Source organism: Scophthalmus maximus, chromosome 4, assembly GCF_022379125.1.
Source record: "Scophthalmus maximus strain ysfricsl-2021 chromosome 4, ASM2237912v1, whole genome shotgun sequence".
NCBI lineage: Eukaryota > Metazoa > Chordata > Actinopteri > Pleuronectiformes > Scophthalmidae > Scophthalmus > Scophthalmus maximus.
Genome location: NC_061518.1, coordinates 23,168,878 through 23,195,895, shown reverse-complemented (window position 1 = coordinate 23,195,895; position 27,018 = coordinate 23,168,878). Strand labels below are relative to the sequence as shown.

General features: G+C 41.9%; 1 protein-coding gene across 1 annotated transcript in view; it reads left to right on the top strand.

Annotated features, from left to right (window-relative positions):
• The window catches only part of itfg1 (integrin alpha FG-GAP repeat containing 1), a gene marked incomplete at its 5' end in the record, with an annotated part of 128,326 nt that overhangs the window by 24,663 nt on the left and 76,645 nt on the right, over nucleotides 1-27,018 (top strand). The window contains 3 exons of the mRNA XM_035629507.2: nucleotides 51-100; nucleotides 9,805-9,886; nucleotides 22,063-22,157. Coding sequence (XP_035485400.2) covers nucleotides 51-100; nucleotides 9,805-9,886; nucleotides 22,063-22,157 — 227 coding nt within the window. The remainder of the gene's footprint in view (nucleotides 1-50; nucleotides 101-9,804; nucleotides 9,887-22,062; nucleotides 22,158-27,018) is intronic.

Sequence of the window (27,018 nt, the reverse complement as noted above, 5' to 3'; positions counted from 1 at the left end):
TGAATCAATGTATCACTTAATGAATTGTCTCTCTGTCGTCCCTGTCACAGATTTATTCCTGACAACTGAGGGCCCGGCATTCGAGACCTGGCTGAGCAAGGTAAGACTCCATCCTGGACTTGACTCATTGAGTTACTTCACCAGTCACTTCATATTCTCTCTCTCTCTGTAGTAACATGTCACATTCCTATGGAACGGTTATAATTATGAAATAAATATAGCTACAACTGTTACTTTCATAAGGACTGGGATAAAACAAAAGTTTAGCAGTAGTAACCACACCGGTGATGTTTGGGAGGTTGAAACCGTGATGTCACCCATTGGTTTGAGAACTGCTGTTTTGAAGCCTTGAGTTAAGCATTTTGACCAGCGCCTTCTTTTTTTTGGGAACCAGACGTAGGAGTGCTTGTCCATGGCGACCTCCCACAACCTGCTGTCAGTCACGGTGTATCCACGCTCCACTGTGCTTTATCGTCTACTTGACTCGAAATGAGACCACACTTTACAAATGAAGATCATGCTATAGTGGAGAAAGTTCTAAACTTGCGATTGAGGCCATAAACTCGTGAGGAAAATGTTTACTGTCGTTATAAATCAAGTGAGGAGTAGAGTTAATTTCTCATAGACTTCTATTAAAAACTGACATCTGTTTGAAACCAGTGGAGTCGCCCTCAGCTGGTGATTCCAGAGAATACAGGCCTCAGGCACTTCCGCTTGGCTTTGTTTTCTGGACCCAGTGACTTCCTCTGTTTTTAATATACAGTTTATGGTTGAAACCAGCAAGTATTTGATAATCATGAACATAACCATAATGACGTAAACACCAACTTTTATATTCTTATATTTTTAATAAACTACTTACTTACAAATCATTTTAGCAGAGGGTGTAAATATATGTTTAAACATCTTTCTGTATCATCCATAGAGACAATTACAACAGATCAACTTTTCCGTAGGGTCACAAACATTTGGGTCAACTTATTTTGAAGAGCTACTTCTGCCTCATTGTGAGGAGCAGCTCTACTCCATGACACTGTACTCCTTGTCTATAATTTGCTGTTTTCAGACATGAACTCTGAAAAAATTATAGTCCAAGACATTTTTCGGAGTTTGCCGTTCACAAGTGAAGAACACAGCAGTAGATTGTTCGGGTCACAACGGCAGGAATATATCCAGAACATTCAGGTGAGGGGTGGCGCCTTGGTGGCGCTCCCACTCGCTCATCATGATCTTGCAGAGATTTTCCTGCTGTATTCCCACATGGGCTCACGCCGACATTTTCTGAAAATGTTTACCTGGGGGCTGGCAGAAAAAGTTCTGAAAGATTTCCTGAGCCAACCTATTGCAAACATATGCATCCTCGCGTACAACTCCTCCGGAAAAAGTTCAGGGAAATGTCCAGGACCTCAGTGCGTGTCTGAAAGCAGCTTCCGTTAGTCAGGTACTGCGAGTCTTATGTGAGTGTTTGTTGCTTGTAGCAGACTAATGACAATTATTTTAAAGTAACACAACATTTCTTTACTGTTAAGGTTTATATTTACAGTCCTCTGCTCTCAGCCTTCTGGTTGTCTTTAACTATGGCCCCACAATCAGAAGGTTATGTGTTGCCACTGAGGGTCTTCACAAAGTGATCAGAGAGCGATGACCCACCCACCATCGCTGTATTCAATTTCTTTAATGCAGCAAACCGATCTGCAAAGCATTGGTGGGCTTGGGGCAGCAGCGCTGTTTGGCACTGCTGCAGGACTAGTTAATATTCTGGTAGAGCAGAGAGTGGAGACCGTGGCTCAGGGTTTTTTCGAAGGGGCCTATTTGAAATTCAGCAGGTCGAGGCACCAGCCGAACAGTAGTCTATCTTATCACAGTGAGAGGGAACGGAAGAAAAAAGGGGGGGTAAGGAAGAGGAGGGAGAATGATGGAGATTGAAGGATTTGTCAGAGACAGAATATGTGTAAGGTGGAGAGAGACCGAGCAGGAGCAAACGCAGAGCAAATAAACTGCCGTGCTCAAAGACCAGTCTGATGCAGTGATGGTGAGGGGACGAAGCAAGAGAATATCCCGTGGAAAACATAGAGATGAATCCTGATCAGTCCAGTTGGTTGTCTGTCTATAAGTTTGAAGAATGGTCAACTGTCTGTCTGTCCTGTCAGTCAGTCCACCACATTGGTCCACACTGAAATACTGTGTCTCAACAGCTATGCGAACAATCACCATGAAATGCGTTACAATATTAATGCTACCCAGTCGATGAATCTAACCAACTTTGGGTCATTGCCTTGCTTTTGGGATCCAGTGTGATATATAAAGTTTGATAAATAATCCTAAAATTTGCTACAGCTAATTAAAATCCTCTGAGGATAGAATTCCTTTGGCTTTTCTTGTAGCCCTCTAACATTACCGTGTTTCATTTAAATATTGTATCATGACAAAAGAGGATGATTTGCTAAAAACATTTATCTCCTGATCTTTGATCTCGTGCCACCCTCAGCTCAAAAATTTCTGTTCATCCAATACATGTTTAAAAAGGCAACTCTGCCACTGTGCTTTAGCCGCTGTGGCTATAGACTGTTAGTCTTGTTTTGTAGTTTTTGACAGCAGCACAATGTTTTTGCTATTTTGCCATCAACCACTGAACTTGCTTGAAACAGAAAAAGGTGCATACGTACGAATCTGTTGTATGCGTAATTTGATTCAGATTTATGATCCATAACTGGATCAAAAACATCTCGTCTTTGGCTGCTTGTTGTTTCATCTGTAATCCTTGAAAAAGGGAAAATGTGGAATTGGCAGGTACAGTGGGTAAGAAAAAGTATGTGAACCCTTGGGAATTACTTGGTTTCCTGCGTTAAGTGGTCACAAAATGTCATCTGGTCTTCATCTAAGTCATTAGTATAGAGTGACATGATGTGCTGAAGTTAATAACTCAGAGACACGTGTGATTTTATCATGTCTTTATTGAACATACCCATCAAATATTCACAAAGTAAGTGAACCCTTGGGTTTAGTAGTGACCTCAGGCAAGCCCTTTCCGGTAGCCGCGGATCATACCTGCACAACGTTCAGGAGGAATTTTTGACCATTGCTTCGACAGAACTGCTTCATTATAGCTATGTTCTGAGATTTGAACGGCTCGCTTGAGGTCACCCGACATCATCTCTGTTGGATTGAAGTCTGGGCTCGGACTGGGCCACGCGGGAGCTCTTTGGCAAACTTCAGACACACAGCAATGTTTTTGGGTTTTTTTGGAGAGCAGTGGCTTTCTCTGTGGTGTTCTGCCTGTTCAATGTTTTGTGCATGGTTGACTCACGATAGAGATGTTAGCCAGTTCCAATGATTCCTTCAAGCCTTCAAGCTGTTACTCTAGGGTTCCTCTTTACCTCATTTCTGATTCTGCGCTGTGCCTTTGGTGTCATCTTGGCTGGGCGCCCACTTCTAGGGAGACTAGCCACAGCACCCAATTGTCCATTTATTGACGATTTGTCTGACTGATGGAAATCTAAAGTCTTTGAGGTTACTTTGTAAACCTTTCCAGCTTTATGCAAATCAGCCACCCTTGATTGTAGCTCTTCTGGGATCTCCTTTTTGTGCGAGGGCTTGGTTCACATCAGCAGAATGAATAGCAAGCTCAAAATGCTCAAGTGGGTTTCATAAGAAGCTTTAACCCACACCTCCAAATTTGTTTCATTGATCCGACTCCAGGTTTGCTAACTGCTGACTCCAGTCAGCTTTTGCCAAAGTCATTAGTTGAGGGGTTGAAATACCTCGGCCCAATCCCATATCACCCCTTGCCCCTACCCCTTGGTTTTGCGCGTTCATGTGTAGGGGTGTCTCAATTCCCTCTGGCATCGAGGGGGAGAGCTAAGGCGAATTTTCTCGCCACTGTAGATGATGCCTCAGTAAAAACAGGAAGTCATTCGACATCAAAGACTTTTTAAACATTTGTGTAAATATGATGTGTAAATATTTTAATAGTGGATCCGTCCGTTTGTCTCCCCGACTCAGTGTGAATAGAAGCGCTCTTTTGTTTTGCATGGTGTCATTCATTTATGATAATTGATTTATCACTTCATCTTTTATTAGTTCTCTGTGGGAAGGGGTCAGTGTCTCAGTCAGTGTGCCTTGTAATTGTGAGCAAGGCTCCAGCCACTAATTGACTGATAACGTTTCATTGTTTGGCGAAGCAGAGCTTCGAAATCCTGTTTGAACGGAGTGTGGAGCAAGGGATTTGGGAGCAAGACAAAGTGAACACACACACACACACACACACACACACACACACACACACACACACACACACACACTCTCGGTCACAGACGGAATGAGTTTTAACCTTGTCAGGAGAGAATCAGGTCCTCTGCAGTTTATCTGTAACACTCCATCTCTTCCTCTCCTTCAGTCCACCAAGAAGCCCGGCGCTTTCCTTTCATTTTCTGCACTTCACGTGACACGAGCACACTCGTATATGAAGACACAAACACACAGCGAGCCGCCCGTTGCCCGGCATCCTCAGAGCATTAGAACCCCCTGTTAATCCCACCGCGGTCTCCGGTTCAGTGCAGCCACATCTATCGGTCACAGGCCAGCACACTCCTTGTTCCTCAGCACTCCGTTTTTAATTACTTTTCTCTGTTTTCTGTCCCCATACGTCTCCCTCCATCTCTCCCCGCTCCTCTGTTTTCCTGCGATTACACAGGGGAAGGCAGTCACAGAAGGGGGTGGGGGGTTGGGGTAGGTAATAATGAACAACAAGCCAGAGAGATGAGTGAAGAGAGGTGTTTACCTCGGCGGGCGGGTATAGAGCCGAGGGGTTTTAAAGGTCAATTCTACAATTGCTGATATAATAATTGCGTTCATAAGTGAGTGATTTTTCTCGTTCACATGAGCAAACAGCAGTAGGCTGCATAAACAGACGTGTCTCTGTATTTGAGACTTTCATACAAAGAAACACACTTTCAGATCAGCCCACTTGCTTTTTTAGCATCCTGACTCGGAGAGAGGCAAACCGAAAATGTTCTTTACCCTTTTTAGGGAGGATTAAAATATAACTCTTGCCGAGTGTCCATTGAGATCCATTTACGTGGATGAACGTGCACTAAAACATCTTTGCTTCCTTGTGTACTCAAACAAAGTCATCTGTGGGGCCAGGATGTATTTTGTTATTCTCTCACAGGAAAGGAATGAAATGGCCACCTACAAAAAAAGCAAATTTCATGCTAATTTGACATAGTCATAACTATTTCAGAAGTTCCCCCTGGGCTTGAAAATATAATACGCACATAATGGAGCTTACATAGGCCTTACCTCATTTCGGGCAACAAAATATAGAAAAGATAATATTAGATAATATGAAATAATGCGTCTTTCTTTTCTGAATTCATTAAATTTGTGTCGCACACGGCTTGTACCTCTGCATGAGATGTGACAAACTTCTGCACTTTAGTATTCATTGCAAAAAAGTTGAGCCTTCTTCAACAGCAGATCACATATTTTGTTTGACAGGCTTTAGCGGGTCACAGCACCTTGTTTTACCATATTTTTCATTTGAAAAGAAGTTTATATTATTAAATATTGATACGCTGCATGTCTACAGTCTCACGCACACGGGCACTTTGAGTACATCCGGCCCTCAATCCCGTTGTTCCTGGCACAAAAACACATGCATCGCTGCACGATAGTTGACATAAACACACTTTCCCATCAGTATTTCCATTAATTCTGCATCGTTTTTTTGTTTGAGCATGTAATAACCTTCCAGTGGCCACAGGATAGAGTCCTCCTCCTGTAATCTTTTTTTTTGTTTCTTTGTGCTGTAAAATGTCTTTCACCGCCATAAATGTGCATGTGTCAGTCATTCAGTTGTTTGCGTGTGCGTGTGCGTGTGTGTGCGTGTGCGTGTGTGCGTGTGTAGCTGTTACATGTGTTGGGGGTGATATGAACAGAAAGGAAGAATAATAAGAAGACGTGTAATCCTTTCATCTTCACACATCAATCAGCTGTTTTCAAACATACACACACACACACACACACACACACACACACACACACACACACACAGTTTTTCAAAAGTGACATTTGCCACATTGCAATCAAGCAACCAGTCAATCAGACTAAGATCTCATCCTCACACATAAGACACTATTGCCACATCTGAGTGTGCGTTTGTGTGCGTGCGCGTATGCGTGTGTGTATTAGTGATTGAATGCTTTTGATCTAATTGACATTTCTTGAATCTCCCTGCTTTTGAAACAGACGGCGTCATAGCAATCATTTTCTTTTGAATTTGAAGTAGAAAGGCTTATTTTCTAAATTACACAAATTATATGAGGTCACTCCAAAGTATCACCATTTTGTGTGTGTGTATGTGTGCGTGTGCGCGTGTGCGCGTGTGTGCGTGCGTGCGCGCTCTGCATTAATTTCTTGGAAGGTTTGTTCTGCAATAGCTCTTTACAAATTGAAACTAATAAGGTTCAGCCAATGAACAAATGTATCCACCACAAGCATTGGCTTGATTTGACTGATGGACTTATTGGCCCGTTTAAATTAACAAAAGAAGTGCCCCGACATTTGTGCCTCATCAGCATTCAAAGCATCAGACTTGATGCCAATAACTGACCTGTATAAACACTTGATTGTGTACTGTAAATAATTGAAACAGAATGTAATATGGGGCTCAATTCACTGAAGGCTGGTCCCTGCACATTGTCCCAATCGGGATGAAACAACTTGCCCGCAGCTTTCTGTAGTAACCGCTCAGGTGACGTCATGTGACCAAGTCTTCAGTTTGAAGTTTATTAAACGCAGTGGTGTAATACAGCTTTGTAGAATCAGCACTTTTAAAAAACAAATAGACTGGCTGTTTAATACAGTTTAATGTTCTGTATTTGACAACATATCTTGTGGTGAATTGTTTTTTTCTGGAACAAATCCACTTAGTTTTTCAGCAACAGTCGGCAGTATTTGAGCAAAGTGTGATCAGCACACAGGCTGAAATTAAAAAGAGATGATCCATTCATTTACAGTTTCTATAAACACTGGTGACCTGTCCAGGGCAAACCGTGCCTCTCGCCCAAGGCTCCATCCCCCTCCATTATATCAATATCCATATCCATATTTATTTGTATTTGTCTCATTGTCTTTCTGTCAGTCCCCTCTCTCTTTCTTCTTTTTCTAAAAAACACATTAGATAGAGCGCATGTCAACATTTGTTTGTGTCTGTTTGTGTGTGGTTATTTCAAACAAAGTGCTTTGCTTACCCAGGAAGAAAATCTAAAACATGTCTTTTGCAAAAGTGTGTTTGTCCAGATTATAAGAACATTCAGGACATAATGTCTGGGGTCACGGATGACTAGTCAGAGGCCCCATTTCAGATGTCAAAATATTGATGCATTAACTGACCTGAAGAGAAGTTCGGGTTGTACCGTCATAAAACTACCAGACCATCACTTCACGGCAGCAATATTCATTAGTCGCCTTATCTAAAGTTCCCAGGGTAGGCTGCCATTAGGATGATCAAGTGGGCGCTCTGTACGACGGGTCTGTCTGGAGGAATAAGAATCATGACACCTCCAGAGGGCTAAACAACAATTTCTGGCATTTTCTGAACTTTCCTCTCAATGAATATCCCCGTCCACCTGCTTATTTATCGGGCCGGAACGGATTTGCTTACAGTGGTGATGAGGGAAAATCTGCCTGCTGTAAAATATAGCCATGGTGAGTTTTTACACAAACACGTTTTTGACCATTTCATTTACAAATCAGTTGATTTCACTTTGGATTTCATTCTAGATCCCCCTCACTGTGCTCACATATGTTTCCTGTTTAGGACGCATCAGGTTGTTGTTTTTTTTTACACGTCCCTGTTCCTTCAAATAGTGGATGTTGGCAACATTTAGTCCTTGTGTTGTCATGGAATTTCACCTCTATGCAAGAAATTGGCAGTATGTGCGAGTGTGTTGCATTACAATGTCGGTGTCATGGGAACAGCGTCGTGCAAATCTGTCCACTGTTGTGCCGAGATAGGCACAAGTCATTTCTGAAATGAAAAGGTTTGAAATACTCGATGTGCAGAAACGGAAATCTCATGTTAAATTTGCAACGTCCTTAAGTCAAACGGTGTTTTCGCTGATATGTAGTGATGTCTGCTGGTGTGTGTGTCTGTCCTCGTTTTCTCTCATGTCTTCATGTGCATTATGCTACTGGAACTGGAAAATATCAACAGCTATGTATGTATGCATAAACAGTATACTGTGTAAATGTTAAGTAGTTCATACATTTACATTTGTTTGTATGTACATACAGATGTACACAGATACTTGCATAGTGTATATGTTGTTGTCTCTGACTTAATCATTGCATCTGTCTCCATCTCTCTCTTGTTTGCACTGCACACATATACACACACACTTCTCATTCCCACCCTCCAGCTCCCACCGCTCTAATATTCTTGTGTCCCTTTCTTTTCTCTTCCTCCCCGCTGTAAGGGGCACCACACACCAGTGTCAGTCGAGTGTTGCAAAACACTTACACCCATTGTTTGTGAGGCCACGTGTGGCCACGTACACCAGCAGCATCAAGTGGCACATAGACCTGTGATGACGCACAATGTCAGGACATGCCACAGCTATCTGATCGGTTGAGGAGACCAACATTGACAATGAAAATGATCTTCAGCCGCAGCCAAAACATATTGGACAATGTTTAGACAAAAGACATTTGCTGGTTTCTGCTTCTTGATTGTGAGAATTGGCTTTTTTAAAAGCATATCTGTCGGAGGTGATAGCATTTTCTAGATGTAATATGTACTCTATCTTAATACTTTTTTATTATTTTGATTCAACTACTAATCCAGGAACAAATTATTAGATTAATATATTACATTTTACAGAGTGTAGCTGCATGTACAGTGACTGCGACTAACTCTTATTTTCATAATCGATTAATCTGTTGAGTATTTTCTCGATTAATTGATTAGTTGTTTGGTTCAGAAAATGTCATAAAATGGTGAAAAATGTCGATCGTGTTTCCTAAAACCCCAAGACAATGTTATGTTTTGTCCACACCAAAGATATAAAGTTTACTGTCATAGAGTAGCAAAGAAACCAGAAAATCTTCACATTTAAGAAGCTAAAATCAGAGAATTTTGACTACTTGAAGCAATTAACCGATCATCAAAATAGTGTTAAGTTAATTAAGTAGTCGATTACTAATCATTTAATCGATTAACTGTTGCAGATCTAATGTACAGTATGATTCCAATAAGCGTTTTAATTTTCAGTTTTCCTGAGTAAAATGTTCTCTCTACGCACACATAATTCACCAAAACATTGTGCACATCTGTTGAATATTCGGATTTTGTGAAAGGAGATGATGAGATATCTTTATTTTTGGGGGGCGGCATGCTGAGTTCGACTGCTGAACGTCGTCATTCAGTGTAAGTTTACTCCACTGTTGATAGTGTGGACACAGACTTTTGCTGTGAATTTTGGGGCTATTTAGGACCTCGCAGCTGTGGCTTTCCAGCATCTGATGTAATATAGGCAGCTCCAGGCAATGGGGCTTTTGCACATGTATGCACTTCTCCTCATTCTGCACAGAAGCCAGTCTGTGTAACTTTTCTTCCGGTCCATTGAAGGCACCTGAGCCTCTGGCCTGTGGAGCCACTTTGTTCATTTTTACATTTTCTCAGTTATCGACCTTTACGTGTCACACCAGATCTGTGACGGTATATTCTACATTAATTGACTTGAAGTTGACTTATTCATACATGAATACTGTTTCTTCCCTCTCTCTTCTCTCTCCTCTCAGGACGGGGACTTCACCAAAGCCGAAGTCATGCCAGCGAAGGCGCCAGCCAGCATTGTCGGGCAGTCCTCCTTCGTCGACTTCGGTGAGAATGACAAAGACTCGTCCTTGTTGTCATTTTCTAACAAACCTACAGTGTGCCTGTTGTGTGTGATGGAGAGAGAGAGACTACCACAGAGATCCATTGTAAACCTATAGCGCCGGCATTTACAGTGGGGTTGTGGTTTGCAATTGGACAGGCAGAATGTATAAGAACAAACAAAACAAAATACAGGAAGTCAAGATTTCTCATAAAGCAGATCATTTCCTATTCAAATCTCACTGCGCAGCTTCAAAGGCATCCAAACACGTCTGTCTGGAGTTTTTTGTTTTGGAATTTTCACTAAAGATCTCTCATCACACACAGACACACACACATACTCGCCCTTTACAGTCTAATCGCACACTTGCGCATGATGTGCAGACACACACTCACACACATCCAATCCCACACGCAGCCAGATTTTTTCTGAACATCTTATCCCCTTAAACAATCTTGGCCAGCAGTATTCATTGTTCAGCTCAGCTTTACATTCATCCTCAGCAAATCTCGGCCGGCTCTCTAATCTCCAGGCTGCAGCCTGTGCTCCTCGAAGTAGCCCCTCGTCGCTCTTGTTGTGAGCAAACTCCCTATAGCCAGGGTAGGGTGTATATACCAAACAATCTGATGGAATGCAACGATCAAGTTTTGAACGAGTTGTAGTGCTCTGTTCCTCAGCTTCTGCTGCCAAGATGGACAATGTGCTGTACGACCAGGGGCCATTATGTTGCTGGTCAGGTACCAAAGGTAGACGACCTCCCTATGCAGCGAAGCCTAAAGCCAGGTCCGAGCTGTTCTTAGCTTTAACGTGTGACTATGTTACCTTTGATCAACATCTGCCACTATAGCCTCATGTAGCCAAACATTCATGTTTATACCAGGCCAGCTAAAGACACCAGAAAATTATCCACGCAAAAAGTGTGGACATTCAACAACTCCCAAGCTGCCATACTGATTCTGAACAAACAAACCCAAATCCATCATAGTGCAAAACAATACAACAATTTATAAATTATTCAAGGGGTTCTTCCTACCAGACCGAGAAAACCAAATCAACCGACAACACATAACTACTGCCATTTAATCATGAAAACTATAGCACTTTCATAATGTTATAATACATAATCTCTTTCGGTAATATTTGAATATGGATGGCCATCCCTTTTTTAAAATGTCCTTTCAAATCCAAATCAATTTTACTTTTATACAATTGTATTAATCATTAGCAATCACCATAACTTCATTATTTCTCCATACATACATACAGTTTTGTTATTTGTTCTTTGTAAAAAAAAAAAAGATAAATATTCAGCAACATTTTAAATCATTGTCCAGAGAATTCCACAGTTTCACTCCACATACAAATTTATTTTGCTCACTTTCCTTTTTATATAGTCTATATGTGGTTTCCAAGTCGTTAATAACAAGAGGTTTTGCTCCTCTTGTTTTTGTCTATTTTATACGTTTGTTTATTTTTCTTATAACATTAAAACCCTTATCGGTACAATTGAGCTATGAGCTATTGAGCTATGTCCTCAGCTGTGTAATGTCGGATGCATTTTTAATTAACTTTTGGTCTTGTGTGACTTTAACACACACACACACACAAGCGTACACACAGAGATCCGCAGTCATACACACATCCCTATTGGCAAGATTAATCTGTTAATCTCATTGCAACGTGGGGTGTCCATCAAATATTTAGCGAACAAACTTCCCCCTTCCCAAATTGTCAATAATGTATGAGCCAGAGGGGAAATGACCTATATGCTATGTGTGTGTGCGTGCATGTGTGTGTCATGAGTGCAAATGTGGGACAGCATGCGTTTGTGTTATTTAGTGTTGAACATGTATATATTAAATTCATCATCTCTGGGGGCGAAGATTTTTTGGGGGGGGTTTAAATCTCAAGCTTATCTCAACAAAAACTTTTTCATTTCTTTTAATCTTTTCCTCTCTTTTTTCTTTCCTTTCTCCTTTCGGCTCTGAAATGTCACTTCAAGACGTTGCCCTCGTTAGCTGGGGATTGAAGCCTTTGAGGGTAACGCTTCTAATAATCTGCCATAGAGAGAGGGGGAGAGAAAGAGCGATCTCTTTGCGGATGTAACTTTTTTTTTTTGTCCCATTTTGTCTGCTTTATTCAGGCCCTCCTCGCCTGTCGCTATCTATCTTTATTACTCTTGATCTTCTGTATATTTTCAATCTACAGCTTAGTCGCTTGTCTTGCTTGTTTTCCTTCTCCTCCCTCTATTCTTCATCTACACAGCTTTAGGTGTCACTGGCTCTTTAGATTCCATTACACTGTCGGAGGAGGACTTGAGTGACCTTGCTTCTTTTTGAGCCTTTATCCTAGGATGACAAGTTTTCATCAGAGCCGTCCTACTCACCATTCTTTGCTTCAAAGATGCATGTTTTGGCATGATTAGTGTTTAAACATACAATATGTAGTACAATAGTATCTAATACAAAACACATTATGATATGGTAGTAATATTTGGATTCTTGAATGCAGTTGAGGCCAGATTACATCAGACACACAATTTCAAATGTCAGACTTTGATTTGAAACACATTCATCACCCTGTTTTTCTTAGTTTTTTGTCTGTATTTGTAATTCACATCTTGTCAGGCTCAGACAGATGTTCTGTGCCAACCAGAGTGGATTTGTTGTAAAATGAATGGGGCTGAATGGACGTCTCATTATGTGTCAGAGAAGATTGTCTCTGACTAGAAACACAAACAAAACTGGAACTCACTTTCACTCTTAGGTAGAAACCCTAAATATTTGAATACCACATGTCCATAATTGGACAAAATTCAGTCTGACGCCCACATTGTTCTTTCCTTTATGTTCTGCCACAGTTGTAAGACAGAAACACACATGCACACACACAAGTGAACACAGAATGTTCCTTTCCTCGGTGCTCACGATACTCTATGATCACATTATGTATGTAGCAAGGACTTTAAAGGTGCATGCACACAAGTTCAATTTCCACAAATGCTTTGTTAATATGGTCAAAGAGACATAGAGACAGCCTTGAGCTGTGTGCTGGACAGTTAAACAGTTTATAAAAGTTCCGAAATGAATATATGTTGAACTATTCCAGCAATGAACCATGTCAGAGGTGAGGTAGTGTGCCAGAGACATTCACATTTTCAGCCTTGCTCAAAGATTGGCTCATTTGGTTTGTCATCAGTTGCCATGAAATTGTATAGAGAAATACATATCCCCTCAGAATCCACTGACGTTGGTGGTGCCCTAGATCTTTAACCTTGTGCCAATGTTCCCAGTTGATGCAACCTAATGTCCTGATGAGGTTTCCTCTAGTACCAAAATAAAGTTGAGATTTAAAGTTTTGATCTAAATGTCACCTAAAGCTACTCAATAGATCGTCATTCAACCTGTTCGACATCTGTGCCCCTCAGGAAGAATTTGAACAAGTTCGTTGATCCTTTAACTTTTCCCCAAACACCATATGAAGTCAAAAGTTGGTTCATGACCAAATATCTGCTAAGCTAATGATCGGCTAATTACCATTAGACTATTATGTCCCTCGTGCTACTTAGTTTATGTTAGCATGCTTACATGCTTAACTAAGATGGTGGACATTGGCAACATTATTCTTTGAATAAAGAAACATCAAAAAGCAATTTTTGTCCTTTTAAATAATCCTTCAGAGGCTGCATTTGAAGACCGATTTGCATGACAACTAGGCTGTCCTATCTTCACAGGCTCCATCAAATACGACTGACAAATGCAGAGGGATTGCTGATCCAACGGGTAGATCATCTCAGTCCAAACTATGCCAGCATTCATTATGCGCCGGTGACAAAGCTAATGAAATTGTGTTACAGTTCCTGTTCTGGGTCCACCAACCGCTCAAGTACATTCTTGAAGTGACATTCAAATGTTTCTGCCTGCAATTAACCTTTATCTTGCTTTCCAACTCTGTTGCTATTGTTATCATTCAGTGTTAGTCTCTGTGTGTTGCCGCCTCACGATGACCGTCTTCTCTTCGGGCTAATTAAAGAGCGCATTTTGGCATTCCATCGAATGAATGACCGCAGGGAGGCCGAATGAACGAGACGAGAGAAAGTGAGGCAAATGAAAGAGTGAGATGGAACGGTGCGCTTCAAAGACGATATGAACAGGGAGAGAAAAGAGGAGAGCTATATGCGTAGTTGGATGATCTGGAAAGGGAGGGGGTGAAGATGGCAGGGAGGATAACGAAGGAATTAAGAAAAGAGGGGGGAGGGGATCAGGTAGAGCAGAGCAGCAGCAGCAGCAGCATTCCTATGTGATCAAGAGTGCAAATTATTTCCATCACACGTCTGTGTCAAATTCTTACTCTATTCCATTTCTTTTAATTTGAACTACTGCGTATAAGAATATGCAAGGACAGGTTAGAAAGGAAATTGTTTCTTACCAAACCTGGCTGCTGATCGTCATCCCCGGTGTGTTGAGTTTGTGTTTTTGATGACTGTTATATAAAGTGCTGCGAGGCTGCACCTCTTCCTCCTTTCTTCCTGAAAAATGTGCTTCATCAAGGCTCTGCTCTGCGAGAGCTGATTTAGTAAAATACTGCAGCTTTAGATTGTATTTAAATATTGAAAATCTTTCGTATTGATATCTTTATAAAAGCATTGTTGTGCAATGCCTGCTTGAATCTCACATTGTCTTCACTTACAACCGTCCTACAATATAAGTTTGTAGTTAGATTGTGTAGTGAGTTCCATCCTGGGATTTTCAGCAGCTGGGAGGTTTCATTACCGGGAGCAGACGGCCTGTTTGAGGGTCTCCGTACTTGTAATGTTATGTGTTAGCACAACCTCAAGTGGTTGGGAACTTTGATATCTAGTGCCTGCTGAAGGATCATTTATATTATTCCGAATACATATTTGAAGGTCTCAATCTATTTTGGGGACTAATTTGCATTTTACACAAGTTAATTTCCAAACCAAATTTGAGCAGCATAATGTTTTACTTACTTACATACCTTCTTGGTAAAAAAGATATTTACACCTTTATTTATTTTGATTTTGCCAGCAACCAACACTAGGTTTAGTGTGTCAATTTTTCATTGAACATCCAGAGATTTTCGACATGAAGTAAAACTTCCAGTCAATTAAAGTCGCCCTTTAATAGCTTCCACAGGCTGCACACGTTGACAAAAGGTGCACTGTGTGTGTGTGTGTGTGTGTCTGTGTGTGTGTGTGTGTGCGTACATGGTTATGTGCTTGTGCACATACATTTTCATGGATGCATACTGTAATGTGTCCACGCGCCTGTGACTGTTTGCTAACACTGCCGTTTCCCGCTCTAAACTCTTAATGGATGCACAGCATATGCCCGACAAAACAGGCCCATCTGCCTTATCACTGAGGTAATTGCATTTTTCAAAGTGACAGCGGCCGATGCATAATTCATCATCAGGTAAAGCACAACAATGTCCCACGACGAAGTGTGTCAGCTAGCTTCACTGCAGGTAGGATGGAGGGAGACTGCTCTGTGACCAGCAGCTCACTGAGATAGGGAGATTTGTCAGACAGCGAGACGGGAATGTGTTTGGAAGTGATATTTAAAATTGGAAAGGCTGTCATCTTGCTGTGTGTGTAGGTCTTCGTGAGAGAGTGTGTGCGTGCAGGTAAGTCAGCATGTTAACAGGACAGACTGTTTCCCTCTGCCCTCCCCTCAGGCGTTCTTTCCTCCACTCATCTTATTATTTTGTGTTACATTCAACCTCTCCCCCTCTCCCTCTTTTCTGTTTGCATCACTCTCTTCTTAACCACTGCATTCCTTTCACTGTCTTTTTTTTTCTTGGGCTGCCTTGTCATATCTTCAACCAGTCTACTCTTTGCTTTCTCCAGTCCTTCTCCATCACTCTCTCTCTCACTGTCACACTCTTGTCGAAATGGCTTCACCTGTACCTGTTAAAATGAATTGTAGCTGGAGTGCTGCTCGGATCAGAGTGAGTTGTGTTAGCAGCATCGCGTAACGGCACACATCTGCGTTAATGTTAAGGACATCCCTCCAGGCCATATTAATGAAGTGAAAATGCGTCAAAAGGGAAAAATAAAATCTCCTAATCAAGCCCCATTTTGTGATATTTCTCCCATTTAGAAATATTCCAGTCCAAATGCAAATTACCAAGTCTCCCAGGCTTACCGTTTCTGCATACAGATATTAATTTGCACATTTGAATATGCAAACCGCAGAGCACATCTGACACAAAAGTGTCTTTTTAAAGGTAAAAGAAATCGCCCTCTTTCTTAGCCTAATATCTGCTGCGCAGTAATTATGCATAAGTACTACTCTCAATTATAAGAATCCACCCATAGTGATCTACAGTCTAATTAGCAACAATTTTTTAATTAAGTTAAAAAAATGTATAGTGTTGTATGGTGCATGTGCTGTGTATTAAAAGAGAAATCATGACTTCCATGTTGTGCTTACAGTCACCATGCAGGATATTTTCAAAATGTGAGGCGAGAAATCTCCGTTCACTGCTTGAGGTGAGAGAGACTGGTGCATATTGGGAGATCAACTCAGCAACGCGGTCAGCATTTGCAGCTGTGCAATGACAGAGACACTTAGAGCCCGATTGCTGCAATTTGTGTCAAAATGTGTATACTCTCTTCTCTGGGTCATATTGCAGACAAACTCACAAACATTTTCAAATGTTCAATTCCCAAGCATATCATTATATCTTTCAGACACGGTTCATAGCTGCAGAAAATGCCTGAGAATCATTTCGTTTTTCATGTTTTCTTCAGTATGATAGTAATCGGATGATAGTCTGTGTTTTTTCCATGTTTCCAATTTGCCAAAATGCAGACAAATAGAGGCTTTAAAAACAGGCCACAGGTTGTATCCCACAGCTAACTAACTGACACAATACATTGCATGACACTAACCAGGCATTTAAATTGGAACACCCGAAGGGCAGTTGCCTTGGTTTTCGAATCCATTGTGGTTATATTTTATTATTATCATTATTACTACGTACAAAAAGTCATCCAACTTTCCTAATTCATCAACATTAGCGGGGAAAAAAATATGGAATGACTTCCAAATTTGCGAAGATGATCCCCTAATAGACCAGTGCCAGGTTTGCAAATAGGAAAGTGACAAATTTACAAATGGTTTGGTAAATCAACTGAATACTGTGGGTTACTGATGAGTCGTCTTTTTTGTATACTATGATGTTAGTGCGACCTGCATGCTAACCAAGTCTCTGATTGTTTGCAGACAATTCTCACAGATACTTCAAAACCACCAAAAATGTTCAGGACAGCCCTTAAACACCTGTTTTTTTTTTCATGCAATGAAACAATCAGCCATTCATGCCGCAAGTGTAATGCATATGACCATGTGGCTAAATGTCAGTAGCTTCAGTTACATGTTATGTTCAAATCAAACATCAGAAGGGGGGGAATTGATCTCAGTCACTTTAACCATGGCATGATTTTTGTAGCCGGGCGAGCTGGTTTGTGTTTTTTTCTGAAACTGCTGTTCTCCTGGGATTTTCACACATATCGGTCTCTTTTCGTCCAAATGGTATTAAAATAAAATAAAAATATCCAGTGAGAAGCCATTCTGTGGATTGAAAGGCCTTGTTGGCGAGAGAGGTCGGGGGAGAATGACTAGACTGTTGACAGAAAGGCTACAGTTACTCGGATAACCAACTTTTACAACTGGTGAGAAGAAAATCATTGCAGAATTGAACCCTGAGGCAGCTGGACTACAACAGCAGACGACGAGGTCGGGCTCCACTCCTGTCAGCCAATAACATAAGTCTGAGGCTGCAGTGGACACAAACTCACCAACACTAGACAGTTGAAGACTGGAAAATGGCGCCTGGTCTGATGAATCTGGATTTCAGCTGAGACAGCAGATGGTCGGCTGAGAATCTGGCATCAACAGCATGAATCCATGGAGCGAACCTGCCTTGTGTCAACAGTCCAGGCTGCTGGCGGTGTTGTGGAGGTGTGGGGAGTTGTTTCTTGGCAAACTTTGGGCCCCTGTGAACCAATCAGTCATCGTTTGAATGCCACAGTCTTGAGTACTGTTGCTAACCGAACCCAGTCGAACCCACGGCCGCTGCAGGAGGACTCCACCCTCCGGCAGGGGCGCCGGTGCCGCCAACTGAGCTAACCGACGCCCCTGATTACAATCTTTCAATGGATACTTCCAGTCTGATAGTGCTCTATGTCGCAAAGCAAAAGTCGTCTGAAATTGGTGTCATGAATCCAGTGGAAAAACCTTTGGGACGTGGCAGAACACGAGATTGGCAGCGTGGATGTGCAAATGTGTGGCAAATCTGCAGAAATGATGTGATGCAGTCGTGTCAACATGGAGCAGAATCTCAAAGGAATGTAAGACTCAGGACTCAGACTGAAGATTGGGGAGTTGCTGCATTTGGTAAAAATCTAAAATTAGCCTAATTCATTGTTTTAAAGTCTGGCAGACGAATGAAATCCAAGGAATATTCAGTGCTGCTATTTTGAAAAACTGATCTGTGTTGATGCCGAGTTGTTTTTTTGAAACAACTGACCTCCAGTCAGCTTTGTAAAAAAAAAAAAAAACCCCACTATATATATATATATATATATATATATATGGTGAATTCACTTTGGGCTCTTGTTTTGAAATGACTCTGGGCCTGTGAACACAGCCTAAATGTCAAATGTAAATGACTGTCAAAACTGGATGTTTTTTTCACAAGCGTTTGTCTTTTCTCTCAGTCCTGTGTTTTTATCTCTCTCTCTCTCTCTCTCTCTCTCTCTCTCTCTCTCTCTCTCTCTCTCTCTCTTCCCTGAGGTCAAAACCTTTGTCATGTCACACACCTTCATCCCCACTTGCAAAAGAAATATGCAAAGCTCTGCTCTGTGAGATCAAAATGAGACACGGCATCCCGTGCAGGTCTGCGCGTTTGCATGCATATTGTAATTTGCATTAATATCGTCGCCGTGCGGTATACACTGAATGCCAATGTGTGTCAGTGCAGTATATTCTCTTGTCATTCTCTTTTTTTCCCCCTCCCTCCTCCTCCACCGTCATTCTGAGGCCTCCCCTCTCCTCAAAGCCTTCTCTGTTTCAACCTTACCTGCGGTTTCCTCCCTCTGCTGCTCTCTCAGCCGATATCCATCACTCCATATAGGCAGCAGGAGGGAGGGATGGAAAGTGGTTGGAGGTGCGGGAGGGAGGGGGGAAATGAGGGTGAATAAAGAGGAGGAGAAATTACTGTGACAAAAAAAAAACCAAGAGGCAATAAAACTGAAAAGGGAGGAACCGAAGGAGGGAGAATGACTGACAGAGAAGAGAGCTCGAGGAGGAGGGAGGTGAAGGAATAAAAGAGAGATGAATGAATAGACAGATGAAAAAAGGTACTGATGGAGTAAAGGACAGGTGGGACAGAGGGAGGGGACCCTACTGATCTCACAGTAGGTAGCGGAGACAGAATTGTGAGTGATAACCTGTGTAAGACTGAATTAGTCTCTCTCCGCTCCTGTGTTCCTCCTCTTCCACTACCTCGCCTTCGGCACATCACTGTTCCTCTCGACACTGCAGAAAATTCTCTCATTCTGGGTGTAATGGAAACAACCTGAAACACTAACTTGAACTCATTGCCCTTATCTAAAAGCACTGTTTTGGTTCCAGCCAGAACAGTGTCTTCTGCAGTGGATATGTGCAACAGTCCTGCAGCCTGCATTTGGATGTGTGCTAGCTGTTGTCCCATTGAGAGTTTAGGCAGGATGTGTGAGTTAGAAAGATCGTTTTAAAAGAATCAAAGTATTGCACTTGCACCAGGAACTTTGTAAAAGTGCAAATAGTCAAAAAGACGGTGCCCAAAAGTCCTGAAAATATTCCACACCTCCACAAACACAATGTTTCTTTCAGGCTCTGGTTATCTGAACATGCATATTTGTATGTATCAAGCAATTAAGTCATTTATCCAATGACAAAAACGATCCTCAGTTAGCCTGAAATCTAAACCTGACATCGATTCAGTTGTGAATCGATGTGTGTGAAAGTGAACAGAATTTAAAATTTGCGTATTTCCGTCTACTGTACTTGACTTGATTTTCTCGTCCCATATTCCACCTATAAATCCTCTTGCAGTCTTTGTTTAGTTTTGATCTGTTTTGATAGCCTTTAGTTTCCCTTTTTTTTCTCTTCAGCTTTGACGATGCCAATAATCTCGTTGTCGTTTGACAAAGTTCGGATGTGATCATTTGTGTGAGCAAATGCTTTTTTTTTTACATAGTTATTTTCTGTATTTTGTGTATCATTTTCAATATGTGTTCATCAGCCACTGGCTTTGAGAAAATCTGAAAGCAAATGCATCTGCCTTCGGAAACAAACGCTGACGTACCTGGACATTTTTCTTTTTCTTTTTAAAGAAGAGTGCGATTTTAGAAAAAAACTGGTTCGTACATTTAAGGACTTGTTGACTTATTACCCTCCGCGGTGTATCGCATCATCTCCTTCACTTTTCCTCCGCCTTGCTTCTGCTCGCTTAGTTGCCCCTGACAGCCACATTCAGTTTCTCCTCCTCCACTGCTGGCTTCTGTCATTCATCATCAGTATCATTCAGCGCTCCCTTTCCACATGGCACAACATCTGTTTGGGAGTGTTGGCACTTGCCCCGTTGAAAAGGATTCAGATACGCTCAGCGATGAGAAGCGGTTTCACCTCTTTATGTCCGATGTCAATTTACATGCCAACCAGCGAGTGCGTGTGCAGTGTATTTATGAACGAGCCAAATCTCTGTAGCTGGGTAGCACCTCAAACAGCTGACACTTGAAGGTACTATGCACGACCTGTAACTCTATCGAAAATCCACAGGTCAAAGGAACATACTATGGTGTTAGTAAAGAGTGACGTATGTAATCATTGTTTTTGTTTTGGCTGAGATTTATTCATATCAAATTATAAAATAAATAAATTCTTTGAACCCCCTTCAATTAAACTGAGAATAACACCAGTGCCATCCAACTGGATATTAAACCACTTCCACGCTTAAGTCAAATTTACATTCACTTATAATTAATCGAGACAAAATCATCAGACATGAACCAACACAAGAATTTAAATATGCACTGATGCATTATTTATTTTGCATAACAATAAGGGCTCCTACTGATGATCTTCATTATTGGTTAATCTACCGATTATGTTCTCTATAATTTAAAGATGGTTTGGTTTAAAAGATATTGGCATTTAGCAAAAAAATATTTGTCTGACCAACAGGAAATAAAATTTTGTTTATGTCTTGTATACGTTTGTTCACTGGGGCCTTTTTCTCATGTTCATGCTGTTTGTGTGCAGTTCTAATGTGTGCAATATGAACACGTTTCCTACATGTATAGGACTCTGAGCAGTATCTGGAAATATGAGAAAACAACAACAAGTAGATCACAATTGTGTCTGTTTGCACAGATGTCATTGTAGTAAAATGTCATTTATGATCCTGTCAGCATCACTTAATAACGGTTTGTTTGTGTCATGTTAAGTGTGTGTGTGTGTGTGTGTGTGTGTGTGTGTGTGTGTGTGTGTGTGTGTGTGTGTGTGTGTGTGTGTGTGTGTGTGTGTGTGTGTGTGTGTGTGTGTGTGTGTGTGTGTGTGTGTGTGTGTGTGTGTGTGTGTGTGTGTGTGTGTGTGTGTGTGTGTGTGTGTGTGTGTGTTGTGAAGCTGAGCCTGGTGCGCTGAAGTGTTTGTGTTTTTGAAGAGCTGCTGTTTTGATTCGGGAGCCTCTGACCCTGTTTACACATTAGCTGTGAAGCCTGCGTGTATTATGGTGACAATAATTAATAGCGATGACAATCAGTGGAGAAAATGATACTTCAAGTCAACTGACAATATGAAAAGGCATCAAGGAGACGAGTGCTGCAGGAATGTGTGTTTGCTCAGAGGAAAAGAGCAGGTGTTCCTGTGATCCAACTCACACATGGTTAAAAACAAAACACTGAAAAAAGGAAAGAAAAAAACCAGGAACAATTGTCTTTGTGCCAGAAACTGCACTGTGCTCAAAGTCGACTCCAGAACAAATCCCAGGTACTGTGATGGAGTGAAAATATTAAAATAGCACAGTTATAGACAACAAAGGATCCGACTTCCCCACTGGCTCAATAACACAATGTTGCTTTTGAATCTAATTCTCTGTCCGTTTGTGGCAGATGGTGATGGCTACCAGGACCACCTCCTCCCCGCGTGTTTGGATAGCGCCTGTCAACGCAGTGCCATCTACCTGGCCAAGCCAGGCTCACAAGAGGTAAATAATTCACACAAGTCATATGAAGGATTTAGTAAAACAATCTATATATATATATATATACATCACTCTTCTATGAGCTCGTCTTTGATACCCTATTCTTCTCTTGGAGGTTGCATTGTTCTTTGTTCCTACTCATCTCTTTTGATTTGTACAACACTGCTCCGCTCAGCTTCTTCTCACAGATACGAACACGAACTGTGGTTCTACTCAATTGCTGCCATTGTTATTTATGACAAGCACTGTATAGGTTCAGCACTTGCTGTACAGTCAAAAGTTCATCTGATAAAAACTGGAAAAAAGTCCTTATACAATATCTCACAAAGGCATTGAAGACTCTACATGTGGCTCCAGCATTCATCACTTTGAACTGATCTGAGGTATTTGTAAAACCAAAAAATACAACTTCCATATTTTCATTATTGTCATTCACCCTTAGGTATTTATTTTACACTGGGAAAAGTCATACAGAGCTGGGAAAGTGGGGATCAGGAGAGAGTGAAATGTGTACATGTCCATTACAAGTGTGAACTGCACTCATGTTGAAACATTGTGGGAAAAAAAGTTGTCATAACTATCATTCATTTTAAAAGATGTCAGATGTTTTTAATTAGTTAATCAGTCAGTTGACAGAAAAGTTATTGGCAACTATTGTGATAGGCTAATGTTATCGATTGTTTTATAATTTTAAAGAGAGGAAGCACAATTCCTTTTGGTTTTGGAGGTATTTGATGACATCACATCGGAAATTGTAATGTTATATACACCAATGTTTAATTAATTAGTCAAGAAAAAAAATCTGTAATCTACAGATTATTTAATAAACCTACTATACTACCTATATTATAGTGAACAACATGATAAATAATGATTTTGACAGTACAATCCACAAGCCTTACGACAATTCCCGAAAAAATGACTCGTATTAGAGTTCTCTGACCTCATTCCTCTTTGGTCACTGGCTGGTTTTAGTTAAGACAGTGTTTGTTCAAATACTGTTGTCCTTTTTCAGCTTGTTTTTAATTTCCTTGCCCACTCGGCTTACTTGATCTCCTCTGAGGAACATCACCCCACCAGTGGCTCCATCGCAGTGCCAGAGCCACTGTTTCTCTCTACAATGGCTGTTATTTCGGGAAGGCATTAAACTCGCGGCTCACTGCAGGGGGCCCTTGCTCATAAAGACATTGGGGGTTGATACAGCGGACGTCATTTTGTTTGCAGAGCCGCGCGAGATAGAAGTCACACACGCACACACACACACACACGCGCGCACACACACACACACACACACACACACACACACACACACACACACACACACACACACACACACACACACACACACACACACACAGAGTCCCATCCAATTAATGTACAAACAGGGAAGTGAATATGTGCGCTCGAAACATGTTTACTCACAGCCGCTCTCACATGAACACACACTCCAACACCACCACCTACGTGCTGCACCATCTTGTGTGATTCTTTTCACTTGCATCCTACCAGTTGGCAGGAGACCCTGCTTCCTTTTTCCTTCCTTCCTTCTGCCACCGGAGAACTAGCTTCCACTCTCTTTCAATCCAAAATAGAAGTATTACAGGCTTATCTGCATGTCCGCCCCCACACACACACACACACACACACACACACACACACACACACACACACACACACACAGAGACACACAGACGCACACTCCCTGTGGACATGCCGTCTTTCGTTTGCCTGTCAGCAACAACAACAACAAAAAAAAATGATTGAAGGAAGAAGGGAAAGAAAGATTGTTGAAGGGAGGGGAGGACGAGCGAGGCGGACTTTTAGGCACTGATGGATAAAGTGAACACATGTTGTGTTCGGTGCCGCTATGTGTTTGAGAGACAGTCATCACTGTCAAAGAGGGAGACAGGCGGAGAGGGAAGGGTGGGCGGTAGAGAGGAGGAAATCAGACTCACTTCGAAGCTGCCGTGCTTTCATGAAATGGTGATAACAGTGTACAGTCACAACCACGACACACACACACAGTTTATATGTTTATCTACATCACAGTAATGTGATCTTATCGGTTCATCACTATTTGTGGCCCAAATCGTGTGTGTGAGTGAGCGTGGGTGTGGGTGGGTGTTTGGTTCCATTACAGTGCCCCCCCCCCCCCCGCAATGTTAATGTAGCAGCTAGTCAGCAGATGTCTTCCCTAGAGGTATCTGCCCACCGACAATGATGGGGAGAAGGAAAATAGAAAGGGAGATGGAGGGAGAAGTGTAAGAGTCCGGGAAAATAGACAAAAAAGGGGCAAAGATGGGAGAAAGGAGGAGGTTGGAAATAATGGGGTCAGGTAGGGAGCAAAAAGGAAAGGACAATTAGAGAAGGAAGGAAGTTAAAAGAGGGCAAAACAGTTCTCTTGCCGGGGTCCTTTCATGGCCACTTTGAGAGGAGAATCCCATCAGACGGAATGAGGGCTGCCGAAGACGAAAAGAGGAGTGGAGAGTGAAAATGGCTGACGATAAGTATACAGGCAAAGACATTGGCGTGATGCCTTTGGGTATCCACGACGTCCCGCTGAGTAGAAACTGGTGTGTCTATAGTTCATCTCCAAACAGCCATTCCCTCCGTCCTCCCTGCAGTCTCGGCTACAGCCCTGCCCGTCTACCTCTGCAGCAGCTCCCGGGCCTTCACTTCTCCATAATGGAGGAAACCACAGGGGGCTCCCAACGCCTCTCTGCTCATTCCGTTTCCTTGCAGACGCACACTGATCACATTTATTGCACTCTGGACCTCCCTTTATATGTCTTATGTTCTGTAACACAATGGGATATAGCTGCAGACGGGAGTGTAGTTAGGTGGCTGTGGGTGTGTCATTTTGTCAAGAAAATTGTAGCAATTTTTTTTTTTAAAAGGACTAAAGAAATTGAACGCAAAGACCTCCTGAACATCGCCGAGCACTTTGACAAGATTAAGCACCGAATCTGTCCAGAGTGTATATATATATCAGGCCATGGCACATTACCATGCAAAGGGTTTGGAGCATTAAAGTCCAGTGAGAAAGATATCAGTTCTAATGCGGATTTTTCTCACACACAGTCCACGTAGCATCAGTGAGTGAGTGACCCCAACTGGCCACTGTTTGGCCACAGGCCTCATCCCCTGGCTCAAGAAACTGTCAATAATTGATTATCTTTCAGGGTGTTGTTACTGTTCTGTTGTACTCGCTAATGTTCACTACATTTTGTGTTGTCTGCAGACAGAAGCAAATACACAAACTAGTGACCTTAATTTCACTACGAGGCCTAATATAATATGTTGGAAGAGCAGCGCTGAGCTTCCACGACAAAAACAAACAAAGGTTTGGCTCTTCTTTTTTAATATCCTTTCGTGCCAACAAACTTAACTTTATACAGATACGGTGTAAACTGATTGTATTGAGTTAGCCAATTCTCTTTTAAAAAAATGACATTGTTTGGGGTTTTTTTTGCACATATCTGTGTATATTTGCACCCTCACCATGCACACATGCAAAACACACATACCAACCCCACAAAGACCGAGCCAGATACCCACTGTGTCTGCCCAGACGGTGTGAGGGCAGCCAGTTTGAGCCAGACAGCTTCCTCCCAGTCCACCCAGTCAGCCGGTCAGTCAGTGGTCAAAGAGATGACACCGACAGCAGGTAGCAGCCTCCCCTCCCTGCCCAGCTGACAAGAAGACATATGGTCTCACTCCATCTCTGGCTCGCACTCTTCGCTGCCTTTTTGGGGGGCAAACTATGGCCTTATTTCCACCTGGTAATAAAATAAAATCTGTATCTTGGATAAGGATCTGCCACCGCCAGGTGTATGGATATATACAGTACATAGTTAATTAATGCAGAAGGGAAGTGAACCTAAATGTTTAATGAACTGCCAACCAGCTAGATTTGAACACCAATTTGATGACCAGTGTTTTGAGGCGGGAGAAAAGCTGCGATGTGCTGTGGGATATTTAAACACAAGCTTTACAACACGTTTGATGCAAAACAAACCGTAAACAGCTGGACTGGGGAAGCAGAAGTGCCATTTGAAGGAACTGTTCAGCATTGATGGGGGAATGGGTTTATTAACGGTTAGAGGAGAAGTCAGCGAGGGACTAATTTAGCTTGGCAAAATGATGGGAGCCATGTAACCATCCTTATGCTCACAAAAACACATTGAAGACTTGTCCCAATGTCAAGGCAACACCTCAGTGTGATCTTGAAAGTCAGTCCTGGTTTTTCTTTATCACATTTCATTATCTGGTGCCTTGTTGTTTTGGGATACTTCTATTGCATTCCTCTTATTAGCTCTTACTGAATATATTGACTGACTTAGTAGCAAGCTTTGGACTTGCAAGATATATTTAAGTGTCAAATGTTTCAGACAAAAACACTATCATAACACATGTGTAGACCAACAATCAAAGCCATGATCTTTTTTTTGGCCATGATAAGAAGCAGGACTAGCTAAATCACAGTAGCAGCCATGTGCTCTTCCCCGCCCACTCCTCAGATCAAACCCACGCTGTCTTTCAGTGCCAGTTCTAATGTGATGAGCATTATCGTCATTATATCACTGGGATCATAAAAGCCAGTGCTTCATTACATGCCTGTTTTTTTCCCCTTTATTTTATTGCCTTGGACAGCCATGTTGTCTGCTGATGTTACAGCACCTCCCCACATTGCGCCGTAAAAGCACCCCCTCCCACCTCCACCACAGGCCGTCCGCATTTTAATTTCTTGGCCTAATGAAGCGGGAGCTCTTTCCAGCAAGTAGAATCAATGGGGGTCTCTGAGCATGCCGTCGCTTTTTCACTTTAGTCGTCAGTAAAACCAGGAAAGTGATTTTATGTTTGG